At 42.0% G+C, this 24,388-nt stretch overlaps 1 protein-coding gene across 2 annotated transcripts in view; it reads left to right on the top strand.

Annotated features, from left to right (window-relative positions):
• Positions 1 to 24,388, top strand: part of CPXM2 (carboxypeptidase X, M14 family member 2) — a 146,183-nt gene that overhangs the window by 45,987 nt on the left and 75,808 nt on the right. For both annotated transcript variants that reach the window (XM_045361714.3, XM_005566674.5), the window contains one exon: positions 3,540 to 3,679. In XM_045361714.3, coding sequence (XP_045217649.2) covers positions 3,540 to 3,679 — 140 coding nt within the window. The remainder of the gene's footprint in view (positions 1 to 3,539; positions 3,680 to 24,388) is intronic.

Genomic DNA, 24,388 nt, shown 5'->3' with positions numbered 1-24,388 from the left:
TTTCTTTGTATGTGTTCATTTTACTGCTTGTTTCCTCTTTGGAAACTTTCAGAATCTTTTCTTTATTTCTGATGTTTTGAAGTTTTGAAGTGATATTCCTTGGTGTGTGTATTAGTTTTTATGTATACTAGATTCTTCGTGTTTCGGAGACTTAGCTGGAAAGTATAGTTTTTATTTGGTCGTTTTTTCCCCCCTAAAATCCTTTTGGATTTCTTCCTCTGCTTTTCTTACTTTTCTCCTGTTGTCTATTTTTGTGTTCTGTTTTACTTTTTGTGAGATTTCTTCAACTTTATCTTTTTAGCCTTTCTGTTTTAAAAATAGAAAACCTTTCTATTTTGAAAGTTGCTGACATTTTAAAAATTCCAACTTCCACATTCTTAATTTCTAAGAGCTCTTTCTTGTTCAGTGCTTTTTCCTTCTTTAGAGTATTCTGTTCTTGTTTCATGAAATCAAGACCTTTCTAGAAATATTAATTATAGATTTTTAAAGCCTTTTTTCTGTTCTCTATTATAGTTTGCTTGGTGTTCTATAGCTGGTTGGGGGAAGGAGCTGGAGCATCTCACTCTTTAGTGTGCTGATGCCCCCAGAAGTTACTGTTTTTATCCATCATGGCACCCTTGCCCTCCTCTGTGCCTAGTGTCCCCAGTCCAGAGTCTCTACAGTTTGCTTTCTTTTCAGAGAAAAATTTCAGGTCCTCTGTGGAGTGGGGGTGGAGATATGGGGGAATTAATTTTTTTTTTTTGTTTGTTTGTTTTTGTTTTCTTTGATACTGAGTCTTGCTCTGTCACCCAGGCTAGAGTGCAGTGGTGCAATCTTGGCTCACTGCAGCCTCTGCCCCGCTGGTTCAAGTGATTCTCCTGCCTCAGCCTCCTGAGCAGCTAGGATTACAGATGTGAGCCACTGCGCCCAGCCTAATTGTTTTTTTAATACACATTTTGAAGGAATTCCCTGTTGAGTCCTGCCTTAGCCTTACCTCCCAAAGATATCTTGAAACCCAGGTTCTCAGCTTTTCTAAGGTTCTGTGTGGCTTACTTCTTATTGTGCTGTTTTGACATTTGCACTTCCTTCTCTTGCTGAGTCATTTAGGATTCCTCCATCCGATTCTGTCTTCATATATTGTAATTTAGGGCTTTTGTATGTCTTCTGGTTTTATCAGAAATCGAAGTTGTATTTCTGTATCTTGCTTTCTTTCTTTGGGGTTGACTTTTGAGAGAAGAGCACAGAAAACTAACATGTTTATCATCTTGAAACAGAAAAATCCTATTAGATTGATCTTAGACAGTATCAGGTTTTCTCTTTGTTATGGATTTGATAATTCCCACATTTATCTTAAGCAAAATTGAGTCTGTTAGGTACATTGGTGTGCTTTCTTTAAGAAAAAAATGCTGGCCGGGCGCGGTGGCTCAAGCCTGTAATCCCAGCACTTTGGGAGGCCGAGACGGGTGGATCACGAGGTCAGGAGATCGAGACCATCCTGGCTAACACGGTGAAACCCCGTCTTTACTAAAAAAATACAAAAAACTAGCCGGGCGAGGTGGCGGGTGCCTGTAGTCCCAGCTACTGGGGAGGCTGAGGCAGGAGAATGGCGTAAACCCGGGAGGAGGAGCTTGCAGTGAGCTGAGATCTGGCCACTGCACTCCAGCCTGGGCCACAGAGCGAGACTCCGTCTCAAAAAAAAAAAAAAAAAAAAAAAAGAAAAAAAAGAAAAAAATGCATATAATTTAATTTCCTTTATAAAATTACATCACTTCTCCATTTTTTTGGTATTGTAGTAGAAAGATTCATTCCATGTTAGTGACGTTTTCAAGACTAGTGTACCCTTTAAAGAATCAAATCTTTTATTTCAACAGTTTTTAATTGAAATTTCTCCAAAATTTATCAGTGATTTCTCTACATTATTAAAGAGAAAGAGATGAATGCATTCTTCTCCTGGTTTCTCAGAGGCATCATCTGAATATCATTTATTGCACGATGGTATAATTTTGTAACATCTCAGGGGCTGGTACCTCCTCTTTCACTGAATTCTCCCAGGCACTTGCTTTTTAAATTCATAATCGATTTTGCAGAGGTGGCTGTCACTTCCCAATGAGTCATCTTTGGAAAGAGCTCTCCATTCCCCTGACACTGTGCTACATTTAATTGACTGTCCAGTGTGCTCAGAAAGAACTGAGATTGGCAGCAGAAGCAAAATATTCAGGCTGGCAAAACTAGGAGCCTTAAATTTAATTTCAAATCCTGGTCAGTAGACTTTGATGGACAGTTCCTTCCAGTTTCCATGATTCTATAGGGTACATGTCTCAGGCTATGTGGCAGTTCTATTCTTATCTGCTAAGCCTTAGATGTCTAACACTGTACTGTGGTTTTGTCCTGATACAACGCTTATGTTAGCTGGTGCAGTGATGGATAGAGTTTTGCTCAGTGCAATCTTTGGCCAAGTTGTTCACTCCTATAGCTGGACTCTTAATTGCACATTTCCATTGCCCATTCTAAGGCTGTCCCCAGAATTTGAGCTGAAAGTGCTCAGAGATAGGGAAGATGAGCTGGTTGATCATTTTTATCATTCAGCCTTTTTTTTTTAATCTGATCATAAGAAATAGCTTTGTGAAATAGCCATGGAAAAATAGGGTTAATAAACGAGGATGCTTCACTTGGTTCAAATGTCCTTTTTGGGAGGTGAGGAGTCAGTGAATTATCTCTTCACATGGTGATAATATAGAGAAAATTCCAGAGCAAAAACTTTACCTATCTTGGAAATTCAGATCAAAAGAATTTTTGAGCAAGGCATGGTGGTGTGTGCTTGTAGTCCCAGCTATTCAGAGGACCGAGGAAGGAGGATCATTTAAACCCAGGAGTTTGAGGCCAGCCTGGGCAACATAGCAAGGCTCCATCTCTGAAAAAACAAGAATTTTTGGTAGTAATAGCAACTGATACTGAACACATAAAATGATTTAAACACTAACAAACAAATGTTCACTGGATAAACTTACCCTTCAACGCCTAGTTCAAGTATCACCCTGGTCTTGGGGCTTTCTGTCTATGGGCGGCCCTACACTAAGTTAGGGATTCTGTCCTTAAATGCTCCCACAGCGGTTTGCTCATATTCCTGAAATAGCACCGGCCCCACTGTGTTCTAATTCATCTATTTTCACATCTTTCTTCCTGCTTAGATAGCGAGGTTCTGGGAGGGAACGATTCACCTTTGCGTCCCCAGCACCTGGTGTGCGTGGGCTGCTGTGTGGGAGATGGTTTATGTGTGCTAGATGAATGAGTAGTAGGAGTACTCATTAAATTTCATCTTTCACACTGGGCAAAAAGAGGACATGGTGTATTGAAATATTTTCAACTTGTGGATACGAAGCATCTCCCTTTTATGATTTAGGGTAAGACATTCAGGGCACAATTATTTTTTTCTTTAACACCTTCCTCACTTTCTTCTCCTATCCTCCCTCCCTTCCTCTCAGTCTCAGGAAAAGGTGTGTCTTAATTTTCTTCAATTAAGAGTCTTTTTGAAGAACACCCCTTTCTTTCTTTCTTTCTAGGCGGGCATTAATGAAAATGATTTTTATGACGGAGCATGGTGCGCGGGAAGAAATGATCTCCAGCAGTGGATTGAAGTGGACGCCCGGCGCCTGACCAGATTCACTGGCGTCATCACTCAAGGGAGGAACTCCCTCTGGCTGTGAGTGTACCTGGACATGTGCTTTCTGGAGCCTGTTTTGGGTCTCACTTTTGAGGGTCTGGATAGACACAAGGAAGTTGCAGAGAGGTGTTTGGTGATGGGCAGTAGAAGGGGAGAAAATTGGAATATGAACAGGAGGCCAGGCTCACTGTCGACACATTCTCCTGGAAGGAAGGTGCGTCTCAGAACGACACCCTCCCCCTGCACAGGAGTGGAAAGAAAGATCTGCACCAGGTGGTTTAGGCAAGTGGCTGCTGTCTTGGCTCTGGGACGAGATATTGGTGTCCTGACTGGTGGCCAGGGCACAGCCCAAGGCAGGACCTCTGGACAAGCAGTGAGTACACAGTTCTGGAGTCGAGGGCATGAATTGTCCAGATCCTAGGGAGAAGGACTGGAAGTCTAGGTTCCTGACTGAAGGACCACCGGGGAAGTAGTGAAGGTCAAGGATGACACAGCTTGAGGCCTGCGAATGAGAAGGGGTTCCATTTCTCAGAATTTCACTCAGGACCAAGGCTGGGACAGTGACAAGTGTGACCTGATTGTAATCCCAAGAGAGATGGGTTGCAGCCCCTGAAAACCCCCTGTCTCATGACATATGCATACAGTGGAACATATTATTCAGCCTTAAAGAGGAAGGCATGCTGCCACACGCTACACGTGGGTACAGCTTGGGGTCGTTCTGCTGAGTGCAGTATGCCAGTCACAAAAGACAAACACTGCGTGATTCCACTTCCATGACGACCTAGAGCAGTCAGATGTATAGCGGCAGAAAGTAGAATGGTGTTGCCAGGGCTAGGAGGAAGGGGGAATTGGGAGTTAATGTTGAAGAGGTACAGAGGTTCAGTATAGGTTGATGAAAAGTTCTGGAGATAGATGGTTGCAAATGTGAATGTACTTAATACCACAGAACTGTACAGTTAAAGATGGTTAAAATGATAAATTTTATGTAATGTTTATTTTACAATAAGCAAGCAAAAATACATGAACAAAATCACCCCGTCGACCTCGGCTCAGGGCTGGTTGTGGAGACCGAGGCAGAGCTGCATCTGTGAGGGATGTTGTGTGGCTCCAGCCATGTGGACGGTGGTCATGCAGAGCTTGGGGGCTTTGTGGAGGGGCGTAGTAGAGTCAGCAGGACCTCGGGTGCTTTCTGAACGTATACAAGAAACCTTCAAATTCTTCTAACATCTGCCTACATTGAGAAGCCAAGATCACAAATGTCCCACGCGTGAACATTAGGAAACTGTGATATTTGTGAGCTCAGATCCCTCCCGTCTGCAGTCCTCCCCAACGCTCCCATCTATACTGCACTCTGAAAGCTCATGTCTTACCATCTTTCAATATTTACTAATTACTTGGCAATCAAATAAAATCAGAGTTTAATTTGCTGACTAGATTAATTTTAATTTCTGGAAGGTCAACATTAATAAATAAAGTGGGATAAGTGAGATGAACCTGGCATCTGTGCTCACATTTAAACACCTGTCATTGTCCCTGCAAAGGGGACTTTCTTATGCAATGACAATTGTCAGGCAGTGACTCATCATCTATTTTACTCTGAATTTTTTTTTTTTTTTTTACTGTAAAGACAATATTATAACATCCAGCAAAATTTTAAAACATTATGCATGATTCCGTGGTCCTTATGCTAACAGATTTTTTTCTCCCATATTGCAATCATGTTACATATCCAGTTATTTTATTTTTAACTTAAAGACATATCAGTAACATTTTTCATGCTGTTACTCAGGCTTTGTAATGATCATTTTTAATGGCCTGTAATTTACTCAGCCACACCTCCATCACCGTCTCAATTTTCTATTATCACATATCATGTTGTGAGAAAGCATTTTCATACTTTTTCTTCATTAGAATTCTTTTCTGTGAATACATTTTCAGAGCTCGAATAATTTGTGCATTTTGACAACAGTTGGTTATGCATTTATGCCATTTTGTGTATTGCATTTTATTTGCCTTGCTTTTCAGTAGCGTTTGTGTATGTATTTGTTGATTTTTCCTCTGTGGCATGCGTTTTGCTTTTAGCAGTAGCTTATTCCCATAACAATTGTTTTCACTGTTGATATTCTGAAAGGCAAGAATTTATGGGGGCAGTTGGGTTGCTCAGGAAAAAATGGAAACTTAAAACAAAAGACTGTTTTGAGATTATCCATGGGGATTTTTGCCTTAATGTTTGCATGTTAAGCTGTCTGGCCACTGTCCTTAGAGACCCAGTAGTCGGGTTATTATTGGATTAGAAAATAAGTGAAAGGTAAGTATAAAGCTCACATTCCATTTCAGCTAGAAACACAAGAAGGTTTGGGGTAAGCAAGGAATTGCAGTGGAACAGTATCTTTCCTTGGCTCAAACAGTACAGGAACATCTCACAGGGAAGGCAAGGGATAGAATTACTTTAAGAGTTTATTTTTTTTTATGTATTTCAAGCCAAATTATTCTCCAGGAACAATGAAAAGAAACCTGATGAGTTTTGGTTTGTCTTATCTCTTGGAATAGTACTATCTCCAGTGAGAACTGAAGAGGAAATGGGATTAGGATACATCTTGGTATCTGAGCCTTTTTCTATCTCAGTATGTCCAGAAAACATGTCAAAAATGAGTATCATTCAATAGTAACAGCGAGGAAGGCAATAGTCATCTCCCTTTCTCTCTTGGCATGACCCATCCCCACACTGCTCCCAGTACAGACGGCTATGGTACCATTTTTAATATTTCTATTGATTGGTTTTCATGTTTCTTCCCACTAGTCTGTGATTCCCTTGATGGCAGATCCATGTCTTGGCAGTCTTTATTCCTGGGACCTTACCCAGGACCAGGCGCCTATTAGATGCACAAGAAATAACTCTTTAATGAATGGGTATCAATATGAAGTAAAGAGTCGACAAAGACTCATTCACATGGAATGGTAATGAGCTAACTGATCTATGACGATACATGGATGAGCATTTATTTATATTATACATGTAAAGGGGGAATGTGGAGGGGTTCGGGAAGAGAAGGTTGAGAAGCCACAGGTGTGTGGAGCTGGACAGCTCCTGTAGAGCGGCCGCCGCGTCAGAGCTTTCGGCCCTTGCTGGTTTCGAGATTTCTCTTCTGTGACCCTCAGTTTCCCGTTCTCTAAAAATGAGATAACTACTCTCTATCTCATAAAGATGTGGTGAGAGTAAAATTAAATTACGATGTTTTAAATCAGCCAGCACATAATAAGTGCACAGTAAGTGGTAGCTGTTCCTGCCACACGTCTTTGGGTTTATCTGTAACCGCAGTTTCCAAGCTTTATTTTTAGGTATAGATTCTTCTGTCAAATAAAATCTTTCTTGGAAATATTTAGAAAATATAGACAGAGAAAGCTGCTTTGCATGAATCTGAGGATTTGGGGACAGTCACCTGCCTGGTCCTCCCCTCTTCTTCCTCACAGGAACACCTCAGAGGACAAATTGGTGGAAGTATCTGTGTGTAGGAGCCTAGTAAATAGCTCGAGGGGGGTCTGCGCAGGTTACTGTCCTGCACACTACCCCGGTGCCCGTTGTCACTTCCCAGGTCCTGCAGGGTCGCAGGCAGAAGTGGAATTCACACCAAGACAAGCCATGGCAGAGCTGGAATTAGAGTTTGAGTTTTCTAGTTAAGTGTGCGGAGCGTACCCTCATCTCACAGCGTGTTGCATTTTGGTTGGTAATGTTTCAGAAATGGAAAGGGAGGAACTTGCCAGCCTGGTAGATTTTTCCAAATGGATGTTGCTATTCAGAGTGACTTCTAGCTGGCTATTGAAATACAGAAAGACTTGACTAGCAGTTGGAGTTACAATATACACTTAAGAAATAAACTTTTCCTTTATAGGACGTTTATAGTTGGATTTTATTTTATTTTATTTTTTAGATAGAGTCTTGCTTTGTCACTCAGGCTGGAGTGCAGAGGTGTGATCTCAACTCACTGCAGCCTCCACTTCCCAGGCTCAAGTGTTAATACTCAGCTTCTTGAGTAGCTGGGATTACAGGCACCTGTCACTGTGCCCAGCTAATTTTTGTATTTTTAGTAGAGACGGGGTTTCACCATGTTGGTCAGGTGGTCGTGAACTCCTGGCCTCAGGTAATACTCCCACCTCGGCCTCCCAAAGTGCCTGGACTGCAGGCATGAGCCACCATGCCTTGCCCTATAGTTGGAATTTTAAAATGAACATTCGTGATCTTATTTGTTTCTGATACTCTCTGGATGTCTATTAATTCATTCCTATGATGTTTATCAAGTGCTCTACAATAAGCACTAGGGATATAAAAGTGGGCAAGAAATGGCCCTGCCTGCAGGGAGCTTTCAATCTATTGGAAGAGTCCAATACCTTCATGGGTCTACTAGACTCAGCAAGGCGCATCCCATGGTAAATGGGCACAGGGGAGCTGCTGTGAGACCTGGGAGACAAATGGAAGAGATGAAAAGGCGAAATCACGAGGCTCAGCCACTGCGGTCCTGACGCGAGCTCATAACCAACTTGATGATAAGTTCTACAACCGCAGTTTTATTAGTTTTCCAAATAATTCATGCTATTTGAAAGTAATACAATAACTTATACAAATATAAATTATTCAATATCATTAAAAATATAAATTATTCAATATCATTAAAACAATCTGGTTGTTTTAATGATATTGAATAATTTATATTTTTCACAATTATGAAGTATCCTTCCCTACTGCATTATAATTTTGTGCAGTGTTAGTATACTAATGAAAAGCAATCTTTTATTTCCCTAATGACAGAAAGTATATTAGATATATGAGTGTTAACAGTTATAACCAATGTGATGATTGAAAAGTTAATTATTCTGCTTGAGGTGAATAGATGGCTCTAATGATTTGGAATAAATACAGGCAGTTGGAAGGAGCCAAATCTTTTCAATTTTAGCTCTTTAATCGACAAAATGATTCTGTGTATATATTGAAGTCTGTGCATTTGTCCTTTAAGTGGGGCAAAAATTTGATGAATGAGTTTGTGAGGTGAGGGCTGAGGATGGTTAGCTGGTAGGCTGACTTTGTAAGAAGGAGTTAGGCTAATGAGAGGAAGATGGATGGAACTTCTGCTGTGAGCTAGGCTCTGTGCCTGAGAGCGCAAGGACGGGGAGGCTCAGCCCTGAGCCCTGAGACGCTCGCTTTCTGTTTGGCAACAGAAAGTCTTAGCAGGAATTCCACATTCGGCTTTTCTTTGGAGAGTTCTGATGGTGAAGGGAAGGAGTGGGTAAGTTGCCAACATCAGACGGAAGACCAGGACAAGAAAGGCGAATTTCCCTCCTTGCTTCTTGGGAATCTGGCTGTTTCTCGGCTGGACAGAAGATCCAGGTGGAGGGAAAGTCAGTGGGGAATGGCTGATGGGGCAGGTCCCTGAGGAGCTGACTCTGGGGCAGGGACTCACCTGGAAAGGAGTAGGGTGTCCTTTACCCTGAGATCTCTCCTGCAGGGAAGATCCAGGTGAAGGGAAAGTTGGTGGGGGGTGGCTGATGGGGCAGGTCCCTGAGGGGCTGACACTGGGGCAGGGACTCACCTGCAAAGGAGGAGGTTCGCCTGTACCCTGAGATAGCGAAGGTGGGGAGCAGTGCTGAGGGGTGTTCCGAGCCTTCACCCTAGAGGGTTTCCCATTCTTGGTGAAGTAGGAGGTGGGGTCCTCTGCGGACAGCGAGTGTGGCAGGATTTGGGGCTGGAAACTCAGAGTAAGATCTGCAGTGAGATAAAGGACAGGGAGCATCTTCCTCCAGTTGCAGAGAGGGCTCTGTGGGCATTGGAGATGTGGAATTGTCACTGTCCTTTTGGGCACGCTTGGTGGTAGTTTACTAGGGGCAGTGGAGTTGGTGGCAGTTGCAGCTGGAGGAGATCAGGAACGAGGGCAGTGTGGCACTGGTGGCACCAACTGTGTCAGGAATGAGGGCCTGTGAGACTCAGGGCTGGTGGGGTGGGAATTCAAGCTAGAGGGCTGATTCCCTGGAGGTGCAGGGCAGGTTCAGGAGCCCCTGTGGGAGATGGGGCTTCAGAAGTGACGGAGGATTGGCAGGGGAAGACAGTGGCCCTACCTGAGGACCCCATGGGGCAGTGGAGTTGATGACTGGGGTCAGGATGCAAGGGGCTGAGATGGAGCCAAGGGGGGTTTCCAAAGGAGCAGACTTCTGGGAATCTTGAGGCTTGAGGACTGGCTACTCAGCACCATCCCTGTTGGGGGGATCTCCAGGCGACACTGGACCCTGCAAGGATCGGGAGAGGAGATGAGGAGGCAGCTGAAGTGACAGTGGGGTCTCTAGCAGAAGCGGAAAGGGAGGTGAGAAGGGTAGAGACAAATACAGAAGCAGCTGGAGGACCTTGGTCCAGGGTGTGGGGGAGCCAGAGCTTCCCCAAACACCTCCTTTGGTCGAGGTTCCCATTTTCACAGCAGGAAGCATTCAGCAAGGTTCACCCTTTCTCTTCCACTGGATCCAGCTTTCTGCTCCCCTGAGGCATCATCCCGGCCTCTGTGTCCCCTTGTTCCTCCCAAGAGACCTGGGCCCACGTGGCAGCAGCCTGCCACAGTGCAGAGAGAAGGTGCAGGGCCAGGCCAGGAGCTCAGAAGCAGAGTGCAAAGTGAGGCCAGCACTTCATAAATCATTCACCCGTCTTCTCGGGAGAGAGGGTGTGTGTGTTTGCAGAATGTGTCACGCTGTGTCTCCTCGCTTAAGGGTGAAATGAAATGTTTGGCATCTATGGGGGGCTGGGGAGAGAGAAGTTTCCAAACTCCTTTCTAACGTCTTTGAAAACTGTCATTTTCTGAACCATAGTGTTTAGCATGAAATAGAAGTGTTCTAATGAAAACATCTCTAAGTTCAAGTAGAAGGCCGGGCATGCAATCATTTCTGCATTTTATGTTAAATTTCAGCAATGCAGGGATAGTTACTTGAAATTAAATAAAGCTTTCACAAGGGGCTCGTTCTTGGCTTTCCGGGTGTTGATGATGAAGGCATGAGCTCTCAGATGGGGAAATCTCTGAAATGGAAACAATTTTTGAGTTTGTTTCCGGATTGGAAGGTTCCACCCAGCTTTATCTGAGGGTCCTTGTTCCCTAGCTGTGACCCCCCCAAGAAGCCCCCCAGATGGTTGCTGGGCACACCTTGCCTTTGCCTCCCTCTGTTTTTTTGTGAGGAGGCCCCCTTGCTGTGGGCCCCTCCCCTGATTAGCTCACTAATGTCCCCACCCCTTGACCCATGTCTTAGTCCATTGGTGTTGCTATAGAGGAATATCTGAGGCTGGATAATTTATAAAGAAAAGAGGTTTATTTGGCTCATGATTCTGCAGTTGTGCAAGAAGCATGGTGGCCGCATCTGCATCTGGGGAGAGCCTCAGGCTCCTCCCACTCATGTCAGAAGGCGAAGGAGAGCTGGTATGTGTGCAGAGATCACATGCAGAGAGGGGAGGCAAGAGAGAGGGGAAAGGTGCAAGACTTCTTTTAACAGCCAGCTCTCATGGAAGCTTGGGAGAACTAATAGGGCAAGAACTCACTCAGCACCCCCGGCCCCCCACCAAGGAGGGCATTACTCTATTCATGAAGGATCTGTCCCTATGACCCAGACACCTCCCATTAAGCTGCATCTCCAACATGGGATCAGATTTCCACATGACATTTGGAGAGGTCAGTCAGACTACAGCAACCCACAAGGGCCTATGGAGACTGGCTCCTACTGCCCACCCGAAGTCATTCCCTTTGTTCATTGCACTCCAGCCCAGGAACATCCTTTTTGTTCCACAAACACACCAGGCCTGCTGCTGCCCTGGTGCCTTTGCACTTTGCTATTCCCTCTTCCTGCAGGCGCAACCCTCCTTGTGCTCAGAGGCCTTCTTTGCCCACCTTTTAAAACCCAGCCTCAGTTGCTTCATGTCCTCTCTTGGCTTTATTTGACCATCTGTCTATTTGTTTGTACTTACACTGATGTTGCCGCTGGGGAGCAGGCAGGGTTGTTTGCCCTTGAATCTCCAGTGCTAGATTAGAGCCCTGCACAGGACAGGTCTCTATGACCAGCCCCTGCTGACCCTGTCTCCTCTGGAGGCCAAACAGCTTCTGCCAAGCCAGAGTCCACCTAGCATAGGTGGGGCTCTTTAGTGCAGAAACCACTGGGAGGATACCTGCTCCAGGACGCCCTGTGGGGATGCAGCTCCACTCCTTTGCTCTCTGTTCCCCCAGATGACCAGGTCCTCACTGGTGTCAAAGAGTGAATAAGAGCTCAGATTCTGGAGTGAGACTGGGATTCCAGACCTACCGAGCTGCACATCCTTGAACCTGTTTCTGAGCCTTTTGGGCCCCAGTTTCTTCATCTGTAAGATGGAGATGTAATCATAGCTACCACTTAGGGTTGTTGTGGGGATTAAATGAGTTAATTCCCATCAAGCAGTTAAGATTGTCCTTGGCACGTAGCAAATGCCCTGTAGGAGTCTGCTGTTGCTGCTGTTTTCTTGGGTCTCCTTCCCTTTCATGGAGGGTCCTATTCTCATGCCAGTACTGCCCCTACCCCATTCCTCTATCTCCTCTCCAGCTAAGCTGAAATGTGCTCAGACCACATCCTCGGTTCTCTGATGACTCTCAGTTGCTCTGTGTGGTCCAAGCATCGTTAACTGGGAGGCAGCTGCCACCAGCCTTGAGTAGGTGGGTGGACCAGTGGCCATCTCGCCCTTCCAAGCCTCAGTTTCCTGGACCGTGGGAAGAGGAGACGCCTCACTCTTTCAGCTTGCTGAGTATTGGTGAGATGCTATGGAAAGCCATGAACTCAGCCTGGACACATGGCAGAGACACAGTAAGCTGAAGCTTCTCTCATTTACCAGGTGGCCTCATCTTACCTCTGAGCACCCCCAAGCCCTATTCATCCCTAGCTGGGACCTCCAGCACCCCCAGTGCCTCCAGACGGCACCCAGGAAGGCCCTGGCAACTGAATCATGTTGCAGCTAAGAAGTAGCATCTGACATTTTACGAAAATATCCCTGTGACATATCTGTATTTTGTTGGCATAAATTTGACCGGCCGGAACTTTTTAAAAATAAAAACACATGGGTTCCCTACACCAAGGCGGCTGGGCACTTTGCCTGTGTTACCTCTTATGCTGTTCATCGTAACCCTGCCCACGTGGGTTCCTTTCTTCTCTCATTGTATGGATGAGAAAACAGGTTTAGAAAGCCCAAGTAACATGGCTTAACCTTCTGTCTTAGTCTGTTCATGATGCTATAACAGAAATACCTTAGACTGGGAAACTTATACATAACTGAAGTTTGTTTCTCACAGTTTGGGAAGTCCAAGATCAAAGTGCTGGCAGGTTCCATGTCTTTTGAGGTCTCCTCTCTGTTTCCAAGATGGCACCTCGTTGCTGCATCCTCCAGAGGGGGTGAACTCTGTGTCCTCCTCCCATGGCGGAAAGGATGGAAGAGCAAAAGACACTCAGGTGCTCTCTTCACCTTCTTTTGTAAGAGCACTAATCCATTCATGAGGGCTCTGCTCTTCCCCAAGAACCCTACCTTTTTTTTTTCTTTTTTTTTTTTTTTGTGACGGAGTTTTGCTTTTGTCACCCAGGCTGGAGTGCAATGGCAAGATCTTGGCTTACTGCAACCTCTACCTCCTGGGTTCAAGCAATTCTCCTGTCTCAGCCTCCTGAGTAGCTGGGATTATAGACGTGCCCCACCATGGCTGGCTAATTTTTTTTAATTTTTAGTAGAAATGGGGTTTTGCCCTGTTGGCCAGACTGGTCTTGAACTCCTGACCTCAGGTGATCCACCCGCCTCGGCCTCCCAAAGTGTTGGAATTATAAGTGTGAGCCACTGTGCCCAGCCTAGCCCCTAGCCCCACCTCTTAATACCATCACATTAGAGGTTTGGTTCCAACATATGAATTTTGGAGGGACACACACTCAACCAAAGCACCCGCTTTGCCTTGTAGTAAAATCCTGTCCTTTCTGCCCCCTCTTCCCTGTCCAGCGCATATGTCTCCCCACAACACTATTGCTCAGGGCTTTCTCCTGTGTTGTGTGGCTCATGCAAGTGTAGACACCTCCACAGGCCTGGACTTGTGTGTGCTTCATCTGAGCCATTGCATGGCTCCCCCAGGGCTGACTTACCCCTCAGATGCAGGAGATGCAGTGCCTGGGGTCTCATGACCTTTAGGGGATCCATGAAAGCATTTAATTTCTTTTAAAATCAAAAGAAAACCCCCAAACTTCCAGGTTGAAGAAAACATTCAAATATGTAATGTTAATATATTCATCTTTATACCATCATAGTCATAAAATATATTTAAAACTTTTCTTTTTGGAGGAAGGGGCCCGTGGTTGGCAAAATAATCACACCACTGTCCTGCACCAGTCTGCACCCCGCACCCCCCCACCTGCTCCCTGCCTGCCAACCCCCACTCCTCAACCCCCCTACCCCAGGTCCCCAGCCTCCACCCACAGGATGTCATTATATTAATCCTTGGAATCTGTGAATATGGTTGGTTACATGGCAAAGATTTAAGTTTGCAGATGAAATTAAGGCTGCTAATTGCTTGACCTTAGAGTAGAAAAGATTTTCCTGGATGACCTGGGTGGCCCTAATGTAATCACTAGGGTTCTTAAATATGGAAGGAGACAGGAGGAAATACCAGAGATATGGCAACTTGAGGAAGGGCTTGGCTGTGGTTGGCTTTGAAGATAGAGGAGGAGACCTACAATAAGGCAGGGGTGGCCTGTATAAATTGGAAAAGGCAAGAACAGGGACTCTCCTTAGGGCCCACAGAAGGAATGCAGCCCTGATTTTAGGACTTCTGATCACTAGAACCATAAGAGAATAAATTGCTGTGGTTTAAACCACTAAGTTTGTGGCAGTAATAGTAAATTAATCGTGCCCACGAAGGCAAAGTGCCGAGAGCACATGAAAGTTCTGAAATGGCTTGACCATCCACCCCCATGCCTGGCTCTCTGATGCTGGATCATGGGTGCTGGCACTCCCAGCTGTAGGCAGTGCCTGCTGAACCCTGGACAGAGGCAGGGCTGACCCACTTCTCTCTCTTCTTTAGGATTCTTATGAGCTCTTTCTTGGGTTTCTCTCTTCCTGGTCCCTCAAGCAACTATTCCAGATTTGGGGGGCTTTCAGGACCTTGTACTTTTATTTCTCTGCACTGGGGCTGTTTAGGAACTGATTCATCCTGTACCCAAATTTATTGTGACTTGGCCCGCAAAGTGGCATTTCCCTAGCTCTCTCCCTGATAGACATTTTTACTGGAGGTAATGGAAAATAGATAATATTTCTAAGTTTACAGCATTTCCTCCTGTGGTCTGAATTCTCAAAAAGCCATGGTAACCAGTCCACAGTGAAAAATCCAATAAATCAACAGTTCACACAGTGTCCCACATTTGGCTGTACTGAGAATGTGGCAGAGCCATTTAACTGCATGATTAGAGTTCCAGCAAAGAAAGACGCATACACACACACACACACACACACACACACACACACACACACAGATAGAGATGAGTGCACACCCATGTTCTGAGTGCAGTGTGCACCCATGCTTATTGTAGACATAAGATAAAATTTTCATTTTTTGTTTGCATATTATTCCCAGAAGCTGCAAAAGGCAAGCCCAGACCTCCTGGGATCAGCAGTCCTGCCCAACGTTACAATTTGGCCATGGGTAAGATTCAAGCCCACTAGGCTGTTGAAATGCAGCTGTCAGGAGGTGATGGACAGGAAGAGGAGGCAGCCAGCTTCCTCATAGTTCCAGCAGAGCATTGGCCTAAAAAACGAGGAAAACTTTTGGGACTCTTTGCTCTGAGTAGAAAGGGATTTAATAGTGCTTTCCCTACTTGTATGTAGAGGTGGGTAACAGCCAGTGCCTTGCACAAATGAAGGTTGGGGACTACTAGCGCTCCTCTTATGTGACTGATTCTGCCCACTTGCCACATCTGGTGGTGTTTGCTGTAGCTGATGATGGTGCTTGCATGGATTTGGGGAGTTGGAGGGAGAAGATCTAACCAGCAAGGTGATTGCTGTGAAACTCCAGCGAGGTAGACCTCCACGATCGAGGCAGCTCCTCAATCTTACCTTGTATCCCTCCACATTGTCCTTTGACTGGGATTTGAGCTAATCATGTTTTCCCCAATTATTCCCTTTTCTGTCACTTTGCTTATGGCACCTTTTGCTGTGCAAAAATTTTGAATTTCTATGTGATTAATATCATCAGTCTCTTAAGATTTATATCATACTTAGAAAGCGCTTACTCCTTTTAAATGTATAAATAATTTTCCTTATATTTTCTTCTAGTACATTTATTATTTCAATTTTTACATTGACATATTTGAACCATCTGGAATTTATTTTGGTGTAGGGTGTATGTAACATGTCAAGTTCATTTTTGTTTTTTTCTCAAATGGCTACGAGGAAATCCCAACATTATTATATGATCCATATTTTCTCCAACCGAAATGCCACCCACAGGATAGTCTACATTCCTGTGTATTGTGGGGTTTACTTTTGGGTTTTTTATTCTATCCCATTGTTCTGTCTTTATTGGCCAGAACTACATGTCTGTGGTTATTATAGTGTGCATTGTTTTGCTGTCCCGTTGACTTAGTTCCTCCTCCTTATTAATCTTTTCAGGCTCTTTCTGGCTATTCTTGCTATATTCTTTTTCACACAAATTTTCAATAAGGTCCAAATTATCTCCAAGAAAAATTTCTGTTGATCTTTTAGGGGATTGCCTTAACTTGAGGGATTGAGGGAGAATTGGCATCTCTGAAATCAGTGTCTTCCTCTCCAAAGACGTGGTGTTGGCTTTTCCATTTGTTCAGATATTTCTTTTTACTCCTGGTACTGTTTGTGTTTAATTTTTTGTTGTTGTTGTTTGTTTGGGTTGGGTGCGGTGGCTCATGCCTGTAATCGCAGCACTTTGGGAGGCTGAGGCGATAGAGGGAGACTCTGTCTCGAAAAAAAGAAAAATTTTTTTCCACGTAGATTATACACATTTCTCTGTTCATTGCATATTCAGTTTTGTAAAACATTGTCAAACTGTTTCCTTGAGTGGCTGTTCACTTTATCTTTCCACCAGCAATGTCTGAGTGATCCAGTTTCTGGGCATCCTCACCAGCATTTAATCTTGTCACTATTTGTTATTTTAGCCATTCTGACAGGTGCATAGTGATATCTTGTCACCATCTTAATTTGCATTTCTTTAATAGCTAGTGGTGTCGAATGTCTTTTTATGTGCTTATTTGCCATCTAGATATCCTTTTTAGTGAAATGTTTCTTCCTGTCTTTTGTCCATGTTCTAGTTGCATTGTTTGTGTTTTCACTCTTGAGAGTTCTTTAGCAGATTTTTGATATATGTCTTTTGTTGGATATATGGTTTGTAAATATTTTCTCCCAGTCAATGTTTTGTCTTTCTGTCTTCTTAGATTGGCTTCACATCAGCTTTGCAGAGCAAAATTCTTAAATTTCAATGAAGTTCAATTTCCTGCTTTTATGAATTGTGCTTTTGGTGTCATGTTTAAGAATTTCTTTTATCAAGCCCTAGATGTCAAAAGTCTTCTATTTTCTAAAAGTTTTATTTGTTTTACATTTAATGCTATTATCTATTTTGAGTTAATTTTTATATAAAAGGTGAGATTTAGGTAAAAGTTTGTGTATTAGTTTGTTTTCATGCTGCTGATAAAGACATACCAGAGACTGGGTAATTTATAAAGGAAAGAGGTTTAATTGACCCACAATTCCACATGGCTGGAGAGGTCTAACAATCATGGTGGAAGAGCACGGCATGTCTTACCTGGTGGCAGGCAAGAGAGAGCTTGTGCAGGTGAATTCCCCTTTATAAAACCATCAGATCTCATGAGGCTTATTCACTATCATGAGGACAGCATGGGAAAGACCTGCCCGCATGATTCAATTACATCCCACCAGGTCCCTCCCATGACACATGGGAATTGTGAGAGCTACAATTCAAGATGATATTTGGGTGGGGACGCAGCCAAACCACATCAGTTGGTTTATTTTGCTTATAAATACTTAATTGCTTCAGTACCAGTTGTTGAAAAGATCTATCCTTCCACCATCAGATTGATTTTGCACTTGTAAAGAATCAGTTGGACATGTTTGTATGGATTTATTTCTCTTTCTTTAACTTTTTTTTTTTTTTTTTTTTTTTGAGACGAGGTCTTGCTCTGTTACCTAGGCTGTAGTGCAGTGACAGGACCATGATTCACTGCAGCCTCAACCTCCCAGGCTCAAGCAATCTTCCTGCCTCGGCCTCCTGAGTAGCAAGGACTAGAGGCATGCACCACAACATCTGGCTAATTTTTGTTTTTAAAATTTTTTGTAGAGACAGGATCTGACGATATTACCCTGGCTAGTCTCAAATTCCTGGGCTCAGGTAATCCACCTGCCTTGGCCTCCCCAATCCCTGCCTTGGGATTATAGGTATGAGCCACCTTGCCCACCCTGATTTATTTTTCTGTTCTGTTCCACAGAACCCTTACAATCATACAGTCCTGATGACTGTAGCTATATAGTATCTTGAAACTGGGGAGGCTGATTTTCCCACTTCATTCTTTTAAGAAATTGTTTCAGCTATTCTTGCTCCTTTGCCTTTCTATATTAATTTTAGAATAATCTTGTTTATAGCTACAAAAATATCTTACTGGGAATTTGTTAGGAATTGCAGTAAAGCTGTGTGTACATTTGGATAATCGGCATCTTTACCATGTTGAAACTTCCAATCCAAGAACATGGAATATTTTTCCATTTATTTAAATCTTCTTTGTTTTCTTTCATCAGAATTTTACAGTTTTCAGCATACAAGTCCTGTTTTCTAAGTCTTTTTGTAAACCTTTTGTTAGATTTACATCTAAGTATTTTGTGTTTTTTGAGCAATTGCAAATGATATTGTTTGCTACTCTTTTATTTATGGTTTTTGCACCATTATTCGCATGTGACAGTATGGTAAAAGTTTCTTTTTGGTGGGCAATCTTTGTTGGTTTTTGGTATCAAATATTCCTTCATTTCTATGTTCTGAATACATTTAGGCATGGTTACAGGAGGCTTCTTCTCTTTCTTCTGTGGTTATCAGTCTGTTTAGATTTTCAGTCGTTTCTGCAGTTGATCTGGACAAAATCTATTGTCCTAGAATGTTTGTATTTTTAAATATATTTGTATTTGATTCAGCAAAATTGTCTCTTAAACAGTTTTAAATTTCTTCTCATTAGTGATTATTTTATTCTTATTATTTTAATTCTAGATATTTGTGCTTTTTCCCTTTTTAAATGGTTTGTAATATCATTTTTTCTCTTTTTAAAAAACAAGACTTCATTAGAATTACTTATTTAGCTATTTTCTGTTACTGGTTTTATTAATTTCTTTAAAAAAATCAATTCTTTTGCTTTCTTCAGATTTATTTTATTGTTCGATTAACTTCCTGAGTTGAATGCTTAATTCATTTACTTTTCCCTAATTTAATAATGTAAGTTTGTAAGGTTTCGAGATTTCTGCTGAGTGCTGCTTTAACTTCATCCCACTGGTTCTGATATAATGTTTTTATTAGCGTTTGTTTCTAAATATTCTGTAATTTCAATTTGATTTTTCTATTTAGTCCAAGATTGTTTAAGAGACTGATTTACATTTCCCCAGGGGGAGGTTTTGGGATTTTTGATTTTATATTTATACATTTCTCATTGCCTCAGAAAATGTTATCTCTACTTTCTAATTTCTTGATGTTTTGGAAGTTTCTTCTGAGGCCTAAAATAGGGAGAGTTTCTGTGAATGCTCCATGAATGCTTGAAAAGAAAGATTATTTTTGTTTTTAGACTATAGAACTTCAAGTCTATTAATTAGATTTACCTTATTAATTATGATATTTAGTCTCCTTCATACTAATGACCCATTACAGTCTAGATAGTTTGTCTTCATCCCTCCCTGTAATTTCTGTAATTTTTCATTGATGTTGGTGCTATTTTTTAGTGCATAGATATTTATAACTGTTTAATGCCTTATTGGGAGCTGCGTCTTTTGGAATAATGTAATACCATTGTTTGTCTGGCTTAATGCTTTTGGCCCTGAATTCCACCTTCAGATTTTACAAATGCATTCTTGGCATGCTTTCTGTATGTCCATAACTCGATTTCAACTTTTCTGAATTGCTTTGTGTGTTTTTTGTATATGAGAATAGGATTGCGTTTCCTCTGATAATTAAGAATTCCTGTAATTTAGTTCTGGTGTCTCTAATTTTATGGCCATAAAATTATGACTATAATTTTATATAATGCTCTATACAATGTTTCTCCAGATAATATTAACATCCTATTATGAACAATGGTTAAATTTGTGTAATCTTTCATACCCTGTCCCCCTCCTCTACTCCTCCTTCCAGTTTTAGCTGATTAATTACCATTCTTAGTGTTTACCTTTGCACTGTTAAATGTTCCCGTACCTCCACTCCTTATTTATTAGCTTTGATATCTTTCTACTTCCCTTTCCTTTCTTTTGCTATTAGTAGCACAGTACAGTGACCAGGATGCCTGGGTTTGGGGCCTCATTCTACCTCTGAGTGAACCGGGAAGTGCTCTTTACCTTCTGTGCTCAGTAGCGTCATCTTGCAGGGGAGATGAGAATCCTGCCAGGTGGTGTCTTCCTGCCATTGAAGGGGGAGTAACCTTAGCAGTGAAGAACTTTGCCACTTTCTGTGTGACCCAGAGCAAATTATTTGATTTCATGTGCTTCACTTTCCTTCTCTGTAAAGCAGGAATAATAATGATACCTCATAGTGTTGATTAAATGAAATAAAACAAGTATAGTAGTTCAGAATTGTGTCTGGCCCATCGTCACCATTCAGTAGGTGTTTGTACTGATTGCTGGAACTACATGATGCCGTGCAATGGAAAGTGATTTTGACAGGACACTTCACATCAGAGCCAACTGAGGGGTGTGAGGAAAACCATGGAGCTCTTCTCACTCAGAAGAGCTGTTTTGTGGTAATATACCAGTCTTTAAAACCTCACATTCTGCAAAATTTGTGCCCTGAAAGTAAGGGAGCTTCTTTGGGAAGACCTCAAAAAACCCCAAACAACTTGGAATCAGAGCACTACTAAAAGTGACAGTAATCTTAATAAAAATACTAACATAGTTAAAGATGTGTTATACTCTATATTGAAATTTATAAAAACTCTTTTTTTTGAGACAGAGTCTCACTCTGTCACCCAGGCTGGAGTGCAGTGGCACGATCTCCACTCACTGCAAGCTCTGCCTCCCAGAAGAACTCTTTTTTTTAACAAAAGGTGAAGGTAGCTTGGAAGGATTGTTACTGTTGTGTGATGTTTATGGAGACAAGGACAGATGGGCATCGTCAGTGGAAGACAAGGTGAGGTTTAGCAGTTGTGAACCCTAATTCAGTGCTGTGATGCCAGAGATGAAGGCTGATTGGTTCATTGTCTTGTGTTTCTCTTGCACAAAGGCAGTAAATAACTGTGTGGTAAATATTGCCAAGGCAGAACACATGGCCAAAGTGACCAGAGAGAAGATGGAGAGAATGGGCATCAGGTGCTGTGCTGTATTCCTCCATGGCCTGCTGCATTCAGCTGAGTTATCAGGTCTTCTTCCATTTGCCCTCTGATACTTGGTGGTGCAAACGTTAATGCGCTGGGAAACTCATCATGCATGACCCAAGATGACTTTGGCCTTATATATGGGCATTTCACCCTGCACCCTTCCTCTCTGTCTCTTCTCTAATAAGTACATACACACATACACACTGTATGTGTGAATAGAGCACATGGTGTGAGGCCTGCATGTAATCTAGCCACTAGATTGTCCACAGTATGAGGCTCATTTAGAATTGTGGCCATTTTAGATTCATAAAGTAAATGTTTTCCCCTCAGAATCCTCCAGAAGCTTCTGGTCTTTTTGGAATTTCCAGTAAGTGTCCAATTTCTAAGCCATGTTGGGTAATTTTGATTTGAGAGAAAGGGAGACTTTCAAACAGGAAAAGACAGGATTCCTCCAGGTGAATGTTTCTATGCATTGGTCTGGCCTTCCGACTGGAAGTGGCAAAATGGCAGTCAGTTGAATGCCTGAGTCCCTGTGTGTCATTCAGGGCTGGGAGATGTCATATTTCATTACAAAATAGTCATGATGAAAATAACTACCATGTGTTGAGCTACTGTAATAGTAAATATTGTTAACTCTGTTCCCTACTACATCCCTGGAAGTTAGGATTTATCAACTTATTATTACAGAGAACCACAACCACTGAAGTTGGCATAGTTAGGATGTGGCAGAGCAAGTCTTTGAGCCCAGTTCTGCCTGGCTTGAAAGTCCCTGATCTTTCCAGGATGCCATCCAGCACTATAGGTTGTTTGCAGCAAATCTCCCTTCCTGCTCTCAGCACACCAGCTGGTCTTGAGAATATACAACTCTCATGGTGTGGATTTTGCTCACTCAATACCATCTTTCATGCCTGCTAGGAAGCTTCTTTATTTTCCAAGAAGATCTCTCTCTTTGTGGGAATATTTTTTGTGCTGTGTTAGCTTCAATCCAGGTTGAAGGAATGGGTGAGCCTATGATTTTTGTAAGCATTTTTGACAGATGAAATATTTGCTAACTTTCACAGAAGTCAATATTTTTCTTCTTTTCTAACAACATTCTGATCTCCAGTTTTTCTTTAAAGTCCATCTGAAAAATAACATTAGCACAGCCAGCAGAGCGGTCAATTGGCAATACATTTAGAACACAGGCCAAGCAATGGAAAGTAAAAAGCAAAATGCTTTCCAATTTTATTCACATAAACTTCCACTGACTTTCTCTCCAGAGAAACAGAGTAAAATGTAAACTCTTAAAAAGAAGAAGGAAATTTTGCTTTTTAGTTCTGCTTTGAATGTGTAATAGAGATACAAATTGGCCTCAATCCTTGCATGCATTGGAAGAAAATGACCCTAAAATGAGTGGAAGAGCTGAAAATGTGCCAAGGGAGTGAAATGGATTGATTTTTTAATTAAAAATTATTTTGTAGTTTAAAAAGCCAAATAATGCTATTTTTAAGAAAACATGGTGGCCCATGTCTCATACATTTCTCAGTTTCAATTCTGGTCTCCCAAGGCAACAACTGCAAACCCATTAGCTGTTTCTTCTGTTTTCTATTTCTTAATCCCAATATTTTGGAATAAAATGCTTTTAGTACTCTTTCCCCAGATTCTTTTAAATCATTTATCATCTTCTGACATTCTACTATGAAAAGTGAGAATTTGTCTCTTATTGACCAACCTCTAACACACACACTTTTTTTCTCTTTCTCATTCTGTCTCTTTCTCTCTATCTCTGTCTCTTCTTATTTTCTTATCCTTCCAAAAGAGTTATGTTGCCAAATTTTGTTAAAACAGTGTTGAATTTTTACACAATAGTTATTATTGAATTGTTATTTACGAGCTGAGTCAAATAGTATACTATAGTTAAATTTCCTTCCCTGTGCAACTTTTTGTTTTTACTGGAGGTAATAATCACTTATTTTTAATGGCTTTCTAGGTACCTCTTACTAGTTAATTCCAAAGCTTTCTGACAGACACAAAAATCTCCTCTTAATATATCCATACATATTAGCAATCTACTTTTTCATTTTCTTCCTGAGATATCCCTCCTGGAGCCATCTGGCATCGGCTGGCCTCTGAACTGGTTTGGTTCCCAGGTCTCTACATGGCTCTTGTCCCTTCACATTCATCTTAGAATTCTTTTCACCTCTCTCCTGAGTTATAGTCTGTGTTTCTTAGCTCCTACATCTCTCTGTTTTTCCTTTATTTCGATGGTACATATCTTCTGGAAATGGAGCTTGGGAGGTAAAATTTTAGACTTCTTGAATGTCTGAAAATGCATTTTTGTTTATATCACTCCTGGTTGTATTTTGGAAATAATTTTCCCCAAGAATTTTTAACAGCTTTATTGAGATGTAATTCCCCTACCATACAGCTCAACAATTTAATGTGTACAACTCAGTGGTTTTTAATATATTCCTAAGGTTGTGCAATCATCAATGCAATCAATTTTAGAACATTTTTATTATAGCAAAAGGAAACCCCATACCTGTTATCTCTGGAGACTGTGAGGCACTTTTCAATACTTCCCATTGCCTTCAGTGCTGCAGAGTAGAGGTCTGAGGGTAGGCATGCTTCCAAAGCTTTGAGTTATTCCTCCTCGATAAAGTTTTTCAATTTTGGAAAATTCTATTATTATTATTTTCAGGTCCATTTTTTGCTGCCCACTTTTTTGAAATTATTATTTGCGTATTTAATCTCTCATATACATTTTTTCTGGCTTAAAATGAAATGCCACCCAATCCTCACCTAGTTAGTTTCTCTTGACTCTTTAGCTCAAATATCACCTCCTGAGAAGTGCCTCCCCCAACTTGCCCAAAATTAAGCTAGCCCTCACCCCCTATTTACAAGCACTCTTTATTTTCTCCTTTGAACAATATCACAATTGCAGTTCATTCATTAATATTATAGTTAGTATGCAATCTCTATGTTCCCCATTCCCTGTGGCTAGGCTCTGGGTTTGCTTTGAGATTTACTGTACTCCTGTGCCTGGCACACTCCCTCTACCTGGTATTGACAAGTATTTGGCACAAAGGTGAAGAGAAAGAGTGGCTTCTATGCTAGTATGAGAAAGATTTGAGCTGAAGCTTGCACTGTCCATAAATAAAAGTTTTG

Source organism: Macaca fascicularis, chromosome 9 (assembly GCF_037993035.2).
Source record: "Macaca fascicularis isolate 582-1 chromosome 9, T2T-MFA8v1.1".
Lineage (NCBI taxonomy): Eukaryota > Metazoa > Chordata > Mammalia > Primates > Cercopithecidae > Macaca > Macaca fascicularis.
Note: the sequence above shows the minus strand (reverse complement) of the source record. Positions and strands in the feature narration are given on the sequence as shown.